This window comes from Pteropus alecto, unplaced genomic scaffold (assembly GCF_000325575.1).
Source record: "Pteropus alecto unplaced genomic scaffold, ASM32557v1 scaffold101, whole genome shotgun sequence".
NCBI classification, from domain to species: domain Eukaryota; kingdom Metazoa; phylum Chordata; class Mammalia; order Chiroptera; family Pteropodidae; genus Pteropus; species Pteropus alecto.
In genome coordinates this window covers 7,254,224-7,265,356 of record NW_006432945.1, presented here as the reverse complement: position 1 = coordinate 7,265,356, position 11,133 = coordinate 7,254,224, and the positions used below count along the sequence as shown (strand labels likewise).

The 11,133-nt window shown below is 35.4% G+C and overlaps 1 protein-coding gene across 1 annotated transcript in view; it reads right to left on the bottom strand.

Moving 5' to 3' along the window:
• EDEM3 (ER degradation enhancing alpha-mannosidase like protein 3) overlaps positions 1–11,133 on the bottom strand; it is a 50,707-nt gene that overhangs the window by 3,838 nt on the left and 35,736 nt on the right. The window contains 4 exon segments of the mRNA XM_006907740.3: positions 1–43; positions 6,593–6,778; positions 9,208–9,373; positions 10,680–10,871. The exon segment at positions 1–43 is cut by the window's left edge and continues 21 nt beyond it. Of these exon segments, the coding sequence (XP_006907802.1) occupies positions 1–43; positions 6,593–6,778; positions 9,208–9,373; positions 10,680–10,871 (587 nt within the window).

The window sequence follows — 11,133 nt, the reverse complement described above, 5'->3', positions numbered from 1 at the left end:
TCATGTTCAGAAGATGGTTGTTCTTCATTTTCCATCTCAGGATCTGTATATGAAAGAAATAAACCTCATGCTACTTTTTCCCTTAAAAATTTAATCATACTTTCAAAAGCATACTGGTTTTTGCAATAAAATGAAGACATAAAAGTTAAAGAAAAATCATGTTAATGCAGAACAGTGAACATTAATACTAAAGAGTAAAAGACTGCCTTATAATAAATAATGCAATCACATTTTTCTTTATATTCATTTTGCAAATGGGACATTAGAAAATATACGCTGTTCCAAATTGAAAGGAATACCTAATAACGATAAGACTGCCTTCAGTGGACATTTAGTAAATGCTAAGAAATACACTAAACGGTAATACAATTAAAATGCATATTTATTTGCATTGTATGTCAAATATTTATTAAATGTCTAAATTCAGGAAAGCCTGCACATGAGAACATATTAAACAGAATAAATTTTAAACAGCACATATCATTGCTGTATTTTAAGATAACATTGTTTTGGAAAGTAAAATTCCCATTCAGTAGGCCATGAAAATGCAGATAATACAAAATTTGGGATGATTTAATGTGATTAAGTAACATATTTTCATAAAGCCAAGAACTGAGATTATTCGTCAAACTTCAACTTCATTATTGTTGATCTATGATTTATAACCATTCTAAAATCCACCAGAAGCCTGAATACTAGGTTAAACCCCTTGTAATGAATGCACAATGAAAGCACTAGAGGTGTTTCATGGAGGATTCCTACAAGAAAATGCTGAAATAGCATTGACGCCCACAGGCTGCCTCTGCGGTCGGTCAGCAAACGTCTCCTGAGTGTCCACTATGGGGCAGCACTGTGTAAGGTGCGAGGGGGAAAAAGGCTAAAACAAACACCAGACCTGCCCTTATGGATCTCACAGCTCAGCTGGGGAAAATGACATTTACAAAGAATCACACAAAACAAATATAGAACTCTGTGACACGTGTTATGGGGTTAGGAAAGAATAAGGAGATTGGAGGGTTTCCTTCGGAAAATGACACGAACTGAGATTTGCAAAATAAGTAGTCAGAGAAGAAAGGGAAGACGGACCAATTCTAAAACCAGAAAATCTGAAGAAAATAAAGGCATGCAGGAACATACAGGTGAGTGCATACGTACACGCCAACTAGGCAGGATTACCTGCCCAGAGAGGTTTAAGATCGGAGGGTATGTGTGCTGGAGGAAAGGGACAGCGAGGGGGAGGAGTGCCTGCCTACACATTCTCTCTTCTAAGCTGTGAAAAAGATACATTTTAATGAGACAATTAAGAAAACCAGGGTGCCACCCAAAGCAATAAAGAAGGGAGCTGGCTGCTTCGAGTTCATTTATGCTAGGCTGTCCTAAATTCAAGAGAGAACCAAAACAAAACAACCCTTCAAATTTTCTAGATTGTATTAATCTAGTTTACAAGCATAGGAAAAGGTGTAGGGCTACTTCATCTAGATATATAGCTTCTGCTTTTGGCAAAAAAATTACCCTAGTGTTACATATTATACAATATTATTTTGGAAATCTAACTGATACAATAGGATAATGGAGTAGTCAGTGTAGATATAGGAAAAGGAAAGATTAAATTGTATTTGCAGATTGTGTTGTACACTTATACTCGAAGCAATTCAATTTTTAAAAACACTATTAAGGTCAAAGAATTTGATTAAAAGGGTAAAAATCAAATAAATAGGCAAATAGCAATAACCCTTATATAGCAGCAGTAACTGGTCTTTTCATAATGAAAATAAAAGGCAACAAAACACAGAATTAAATTTATTATGAAAGATACAAGGCCCATATTGCTTAATTCTACAAAATCTTAATGAAAACATAAAACAAGATCCGACTTAACTTACAAGTGTATATTTCTGGATGGAAAGTCTCAATATTTAACAAAATTTTCCCATTTACATGTAAAGTGTGCAATTATATGATTCCGAAATAAATCTCATTTCTACTTCTTTTTGTTTTACTTTTGAGACCAGAAAGAATTATTTTTAAATTATTTCTGGATTCCTGTGGAAGAATATACATCAAAGAGAAATCAAGACGTTCTGAAAAGAATTAGGGAAGAGTTGCCTTCTCAGATATTAAAATGTATTCAAAACAGCAAACTGTTTTATAATTGGCACCAGAATGAAGAGATTAGTGGAAAAGAGCAAGTCCAGGAACAGATCAAAATACATAAATATTTGATTTATAGCAAAGAGGCAACAATCATTAAAGTAAAAATGGCGCCTGGAGAAGTACAACAGAAAGAGAGGAGTGTCTGCCACACTGTCACGGGCTCCATTCCGAGGTGCCTGTTGTCACCAGGTGGAGTTTTGCAGTTGTATAAGCAAACAACTGACCACAGAGTTAAATTCCGGAACGATGTGCCAGAAACAGAGGAAGCAAAAAAGGCATGAAGAAAATCTCCAGATACAAAGAAAAGAAAATTAAGTTTTAATAATAAAAGGACAATGGAATCTTAGGCAAAGACTTAGAGACTGGCTGTTCTATAATCATTCATTCATCTCTGTAACCAGTGTTTACTGAAAACAAGGAATGCAGAAATGAGAAGCAGGTAAAGAAGTAAAATGTAATACAAATGTCAAAGTGGAACGATATCAAAAAGACAACCTTCAATTTTACCTACGAGATAAGATAAAATTTCATAAAGATGATGGCATTTAAACTGGATAGCTAGGTTGGCTAAATGTTCTCAGAGAAGCAAAGGGCCATGGGCACAGAGACAGGACCTGAGAGGCATTTCCAAAAGGAGGGGTGTGATCTCGCCCATGCAAAAATGCGTGAGAAAACACGCTACATGTGGCTGGAGGAGGGAGGGTAGGAAAGAATCGATTCTGCTACCAAGAATGACAGGGATGCTCCTTTCCTGGCAAAGAGGTCACGTGCATACATACCGATTTTTCTCCTCAGAATTGAATCCCTTTCAACAGCAATCTAAGTTCTAAAGTTCAACTTCGGGACTCGTTTACCCCATCAACTTCAGTGGGCGACGATCTTAGGACAAGTGACTAACACTGCCAGGCTTAAATCTTGACCCGTTTAAACCAGGGGACCTTTTCTTTTCTTTCCTCCATTTTCTGTGTCTCTCTATAGCAGACGCAGATAGAGGAGAGGCCCTGAAAACCTGTCCGCCGCTCTCGAGGCATGGCGGATGCTGCGGCTTCTGCAACCTGCAAGCATGATAATGTCCTGAAACTTTAAAATGCTTGATTTTTTTTTCCCCTTGAGAAACAAGAAAAAAAAATTGATTCTTATAAACTGTTTCTATTTAGATTTTGTCTGTGGGCACAGGGTTGGAATTAGCATCCAGTACCTTTGTAAACCTGACATTCTAGAAAGATGAGACACGTGAGAGACGTGGTATGAAAACTCCTATGGCTCACTTAACCTTTGGAAGTGTGACTGGTTTGACCTGGAGAAGCACCATCTCCACTTGATAAATTACTAATTCTTTGCTTCTGACGAAGAATATGCACAGTTTTCCCCCTTATCGAGGGGACACGTTCCAAGCCCCGCAGTGGACATTCGAAACTACAGATAGTACCAAACCCCGTATGTACCATTTTTTCCCCAAACATAATACCTATGATAGAGTTTAATTTATACATTAGCCACAGTAAGAGACTAACAATAACTCATAATAAAATAGAACAATTATAGTAATATACTGTAATAAAAGTTATGTAAATATGGTCTTCCAAAATATCTGATAACTGATCTGGCTATTAAGTGACTAATGGGTGGGGAGTGTATACAGAGTAGATATGCTAGATGATTCACATTCAAAAAGGCAAGCAACTGAAAACATGAATTCTTTTTGGAATTTTCCATTTAATATTTTTGGACTGTGGCTGACTATGGGTAACTGAAACCATGGAAGGCAAAACTACGGAGAAGGGGGGATGACTGTAATAAGGTATCTGGACACTTCTGCCAGCAGATAGGACTATTGCAGACTTTCTGTATCAATGGCTGGGACTTATCATCAGAATAAAAAGGTGGGAGTGGGGGCTTATTCTAGGGCTTCTATTTTCTGTATTAATATGTGGGAAGAATTGCTCAGTCAAAACTATGTGACTTTATAAGGGAATATGTATTTGTGGGATGAGATTTTTAGAAAGGGCAATCTGGAGGACATTTTGTTGTTCAGATCTGAAGGATGCTATTATCTAGTGTACTTCCATAATCCTATCTAGTACCCTTGATGGTACAATATGCCCAGACATCTAGCTGGGCAATAAACAAGAGGTGCCCCCTTGGTCTTGTTCAGTGTTTCTCAAAGTGTAGCTGAGCGCGATTACCAGGGATGCTTATTTAAAATTTCAGATTCTGATCCACCGCGTTCAGAGAGTCTGATTCAATATTCTGTAGTTGGATTCAGTAAGCTATACTTTTAACAAGTCCATCAGCTGATTCTGACGCAGAAGAGAAACACGTATGCATGCAGTAATGGCACAGCACGAATTAATGATAACCATTACAGACATTAACTTCTTAGGATATTTTCCTAAGTGAATAAAGTAGTTAATTTAATAAAACTATTATCACTGATTTTTGTTACACTGATAAATATTGACAATTATACAATTTGTTACTGATTTAGTTAATATAGCTGTACAGTTCTTGAAAGAAGGGGAATTTTTAAAAACTTTATCAAAATCTCACTGTATAATAAAATCACAGTTCAATAAATTTATAGCCAATAAACTTTAAAATATATATAGTTTAAAAATGCTCCTTTACTGCAAGGTTCTTAAGGGAATAATACTGTTCAGATAATTTTTTTTTTTTTTGGTAGTAGTAGTAGAATTTATCTTTTCATATATCCTATCTCTGCTACAGGAAACACATGCTTTCACATAATCTCAGAGTCCTAACCCCATGCACCTCTACAAACAGGAGCTTTTAAAACAAGCCGATATTTTAAATAGTCTACATTGTAGTCAAAAAGTGATCAAAAGTAATACATGCCAAAACAATGTCTTTGTTAGTGACTCTTGCATGGACACAGACTAGTGAATTCATATTATATGGGATATTTAATTTATAGGATTTGCTATGACAGGATCAATAAAGAATTATTATGGGACCACTGACTAGACATGAAAATAATCTAATTATATTAAACCAGATATTATCATGGTATCTGCTGAAACAAAATTATATATATATGTACATGTGCGCACGCACGTGTTATGTATGTGTATATGTACACATACACACATACATATATACATATACATATAATTTAAGGCTTATTAATGCAAGATACTTACTACTATTAATAATGTAGCTTGGAATCATTTTACCTTTTAATATTGCTGCTGAAATTCCAATGGTAGCACAGAACAGGGGGGAAAAAGCAAAGGCATTAAAGAGTTACATGGAATAATAATTTGCCTGTGTCTGTTGTGCCTAAATGCATATAGGTAGGAAGGAAGACCTGAGTTTAGAAAAAGGGCTCAGAAAAAACATCAGGTACATAAGAGGGCTAAAGAAGATTAGAAATCCCTTCTAATCCGTTCGGCTTCCATCTATAACATCCTTACATACATCATTCCACTGCTTTTAAATAGTTAACATCTGAAAGAACCTCAAATAAGGCAATACAAGAAGACAAGACAAAACTTGATCTGGCTAGCATTAGATTACTGCTAAACTTTTTTTTTACTGTTCCATTTGGAGGTTATAATGAATTGAATTTTTTTACACATCTGTTAAACAAACATCCCAGGGGATTCAACAATCCTATATACACTATACAACTTTATCCATTTAAGAAGGATGGGAGGAGTATAGCTCTGAATGTGTCTCCAGTGGATAAGAAAGGCTGCCACCATGAGCAGGATCACAGTCTGTGTCTGATGGTTCACTTTCCCTCATTCCTCCCTACTGCTGGGTGTGAAACTACAAAAGAATACTAGTAAGACCTCACGTTTATACAGTAATTTGGGTTTTAAAGAGCTTTCAAGTTACTAACAAACATTTTGGCCTACAGAGAACTATATACTCTCATGAATTAACAAGGCGTGCTATCTTGTTCTTCAGCCATCTATAAATAGATGTCAGTGGAGAGAAGCTGCTAGATTTCTATTGCCATCACCATGACAGTGGTCATTTGATTATAGGTGGCCTGGTGAAACCCAATTACTATTATATTGTATACAACACCATTCTATACAATCTCTTTTTATACCTTATAAAAGAAATATTAAGATGTAATATTAGTGAAATTCAATGGTAAAGATCTGTGGATGTTAAAATTACTCTCTTGATGTAATCTCTTGTATTTTTATCACTGAGCAGAATCACAGCAAAAATGATATATTACATATTAAAATATAATTCTAAAAACATCCTAACTTGGCAAACGAAGCCAAATAAATGTTTCACTACTTTTATTTCCAAAAGAAAAATATATTTTGAAACCATCTTCTAAAAATTTTACTTATTTTACCAGTGAATCAAAATAATTTTCTGTGACTCACGTTTGTTATCAAATTGGTAAAATTAATGCTAAACTGTATGAAAAACAAATGACTTTGATTCTTACCTCGATCTTTTGCTTTGTCAGAAAGGAGCACTTCCACCTCGTCATAATCCCGGAGAGCATCCAGTATGATGCTCCCTTCTTTACTGAATAAGAACAGCATGGGGATCTTGATGTCATCTGTGTCTTTGCCATCGCCCGCCATCTGGAACAGAGGGGCAGTATCACTGCTGCTCCCCTCATTGTCATCTAGCCAGAAAACGGATACAGAAAACACAGAAACAATAGTCCATTAAAAAGGTCTATCTACCAATCTTTACCGATTTTTACCTGTTGGCGGCATTAATTTTATGCATCAAAAATCGTAAAAACAAACATATTTTGAGGGCCCGCTAATTCTACTCCTAGAAATTAATCCTGAGGAAATAATTCAAAAGAAGCAAAATGACCAATGCCCACAAAAGTTTACTGGAGTGCTAGTTATGATTGTGAACTGTCAACTATTAGAAGTAAATTATAATGATGGAACACACACAGAAAAACAAAGTATTATTACATAAAAAAGGGAGAATACAAAATTCTATGATTATGACTATAAAAATTTCATATGCTTATGAAAAAGCCTAGAAATAAAAAAATTTAAAGATGTAGACAACAAAGACAGAACTATGAATGAAATTTCATTGTTCTTTACAATTTCTTCTACTGGCATTATTTTCTTTTGCAAAACTACAAATTGATAGTTTTTTATATACTATTCACAGATAATAATGATGACTAGAATGGTTTTTCCTCTGTAAGTTGAATTACGTACTACTGCTATTTTACACTGGTTAAATAACAGTAGTAGGGCTGCTAAGTACTGTTTTCCTGGCGATGCCAGTCATGCCCACCCCTAATCTCACGCACCAGTCTCCCTGGAGAACTTGCCTGTCCCTTCTCAGGAGTTTGCTCCGACGGGCCCTGCTAAGTGGAGAACACCATGCAGGATTCACCCCCTTGACCAATAACTGAGTAGACAAAGGATGGCTACCTGAACCTCAGTCTTTCTGGGGGACCTGGAAGCTGCACGCAGAAAGACTGTTTCAGGTAGCAGTGGGGATGGACGTTTTGGAACTGAGGAGCAGAGAGGGAGCAGGCTGTTGAGAAGCTGGATAATGAAGCAGAACTGCAGAGACATGCAGCATTCTGCTGTCTGTATCTCCGGGAGGACCAGAGACAGAGATGCAAAAACTGCGAGCTAGCATGGTTCCTAATGATTCTACCTTCCCACTTCTACTTCCTTAGAATGCTCAGTTATATTTCTTACTCTTATATTCCATGAAAATAATTCATTTCCACGTAGTAAACAAACCTCCCTTCTTAAACGAGCTTAAATTGTCTCTTGCACCCAAATGATCGCTGAGATAATTTGTACTTCTAGTATTTGCAATAAAAAACAACTAAGTCCCAGCTTGCTCATTTATATACAATTAAAAGCAGTAAAAAACAAACAAAATGCCTCATCAGGAACAAAAATACTTAGGGGAAAGATGTCACAAGTTGCCCTTTAAAAATTAAAATTTCTAAGAATAAGGATCATTGCCTCTTATTTACCCACTGATTTAAGTTACTAAGCAGAATTTCTTCTAATACTTAAATTTATGCATTCATTAAATCAACAATGGAGTGCCCATATGGGATAATCAAAAGGAATAGTAAATAATTTTTTACTGAAATAATAATATTTTAAATGTCTTAATTTTTACTTACCCTTAATTCAAAAAGGAAATCTACCCTAATTAGAAAGAAAAAATCAAAATGGATTTCCTCTGTGAGAGGAGCTACACAGAAGAACTAACTTCACAATTAGGATGTGCCCTTGGGTCTTCCAGTTCTTTCTGAATGTAAATTCTTATTTACTTAAAGCACAGAAATATTTATATTTTCCCTTATAGTCAATGGCCTGCTTGTCATGATATAAGTGATTTTCTATGAAAGATAAAAAAGCAAAGCATGCTGATTCAAATACGTGAGTGAATTATCTGAAGTTTGTAATTTCAGTGGGGAAAGACCCAAAGAGATAAAAATTTGCTAGCAAATAGTGCTTATACCTATACTATGCTATTATGCTAAGAAATATTATATATATTATTTTCAAACCTTATAGCCACCTAAAAGATACTTATTATCAATTTCACCAGAACTCAAAAATATTCTACTGAATATAAATAATGTAAAGCTGGGCCAAGGTTACACCACAATTTTGTGGCAGAGCCAGGAACTGCACCATCCTGTGTCTGACTCCAAAGCCTGCGTCTCTGTGGTGGAATGGATATTTTCAGAGACTCCCACGGCAGATGGCAGGATGTAATTCTTGCCCTAAGGGGGATGTGGATCTCATGGGTACATTTTCTTATCCGTGGTGTTGGCTGTTTTTACCACTCACTACTATCCCACCTTCATACCTGACCCCAAGTACTTTACTGGCATTAATGTACAGAAACCAGATCTAGACTTTTAAAAAAAATATGAGATACATAAAAATTGTTAAGACTCATTAGATTACTTATCCGTTATGCCATTTAGTGAAGTAAAAAGAGTATGACAAACTCTTTGATACAATTTTGGAAAATAAAAGGGAAACTCCTAAAATTTTTCTCCTCCTGGTCGACAGAATTGTGTGGTGGACGACTTACCGATAACAATGCCACCAATGGCTCCAGCATTCTGGATGTTGCGAGCCTTTTCTGCAAACATGCACTGTCCTCTTTGTATCAAAGCAATTTTCCCCATCACTGCCTCGGGGTTAGTAAGCTCTGAACAACCATTGTATGGTTTACTGCTTGCAACAAATCCTCTCGTCTGTCAAAAATAAGAGTAACACCTTAAATATTCTTTTATCTTCTCAAATCACTATCTAGTCTTTAAATAAAATTCAGTACCTAGAGCTCGTTTCTTTTCTAATGATAACATATCCAATATATATTTAGCATAAACTTTTGTTTTGAGCTTTTTGCACATCACAGCACACAACCAATATTGCTATTGTACTTGGCAGTTTATAAAGCATTTTTTACAGCAATTACTAAACCTGATCTTTATAACAACCCTGAATGAAAAAATACAGATAATATTTTCATTTTACATAGCAGGAAACTGAGACTCAGGTTACAGAATTTGCTCAAAGACACAGTAAGTGGTAAAGTTGGAGCCTGCAGGTAGATTTACTATACATTCACGCCTACAACAGCAGGCAACCATTTTAAAACCATTGCTGGTTACTGGAAAAATTTTTGAAAGAGAAAAAAAATAGATTTTGTCTACATGAATCTGCAAGCAATTCTTCCTAGGCAAATGAAATCCACAAGAGAAGTGATTTGAAAGATGTTGGTATAAAGATATTTTAATATTCCTCTAGAATGTAAATTTTACGAGGGCACAGATCTTCGCTGGTTTTGTAAACTTGATAAACAGCCAACATCTAAAATAGTGCCTAGAATATAGGAGGGGCTCAACAGAGTTGTTGAATGGATGAATCAATTTATAAACCTACATAGCTTTAAAATACACACTAGAAAATGTCTAAATTAGGGGTAATATAGTTCAAACGACACAATCTTTAGATTACTAAGATACTTAGGTTCTGGTCCCAGCTCTACAATAAGTTAGATGAACTTGTGAACTGATTGGCTACGTAAGTCTTTGTTCCCTATATTAAAACTAAGAGAATGGATGAACTTAGTGGTCCTCCAAGTTTGCTCAGATGAACCTCAGCATCTGCTCTCCACAGCCACTTGAGGACCTCTGCTTTTAGTTATTCCCTACATTAAGCCTGTGAGTCAGATTTTTGTTCAAAGAAAAGTTCTAATAGTTGTTAAAAAATCTGAAAACCATTTTTAGATAAATTTAAGGTATTAAATTAGAGAATAGAACAAAAATTGGATAGTACCCGAACAATATGTTAAGTAAAATCCTATAAACACATTGTATGTATACATCATGCTCAAAATTTTCAAGATACGCTCTTATTTTACTCTGGGACATTGAATATTTATGTTTTTAAAATAAATTAGAAATGACAAATTGGAAAAGAGACTAAGAAATTAGATAGTACTTAAAAAACATTTTAAATTCAATTTCCACAAGCATATATTATAAGTGCCCATACCTCTTTATGTTTAGACAGGTCTAGCCCAAACTGAGCTGGTCCAGCAGTCAATACCACCCTGCCAAAAAATGGGTGGGAAATAATTTGTACAGCTCGTGGAGGTAGCTGCTGTTCTTTTTGCTGCTGACTTGACAATTCAATCATCTCCTGCATGAACCTCAAGCCATCTTCAGCGTCAATTGAACTAGCAGCCTAGGAAAGAAACAGAGACTTTTATTTCTTTCTGGAAACGTTCAACTTTTTGATTTCTTAAGTATTATTACACTCTAGCCTTCTACTCTAAATGTTTTCCTTTCAGTTTGGTTTCTACCAAGTATTTATGTCCCAATTTTTCCCAAAAAAATATTACTTCTGGAAATATTTTCTGAAAATTTCACGTGTAATTTTTATCAGTATCTCTTTCGCTATTTTATAAAGCACTTCTGATACAAACTGAGAATTGCACTTCCATCCA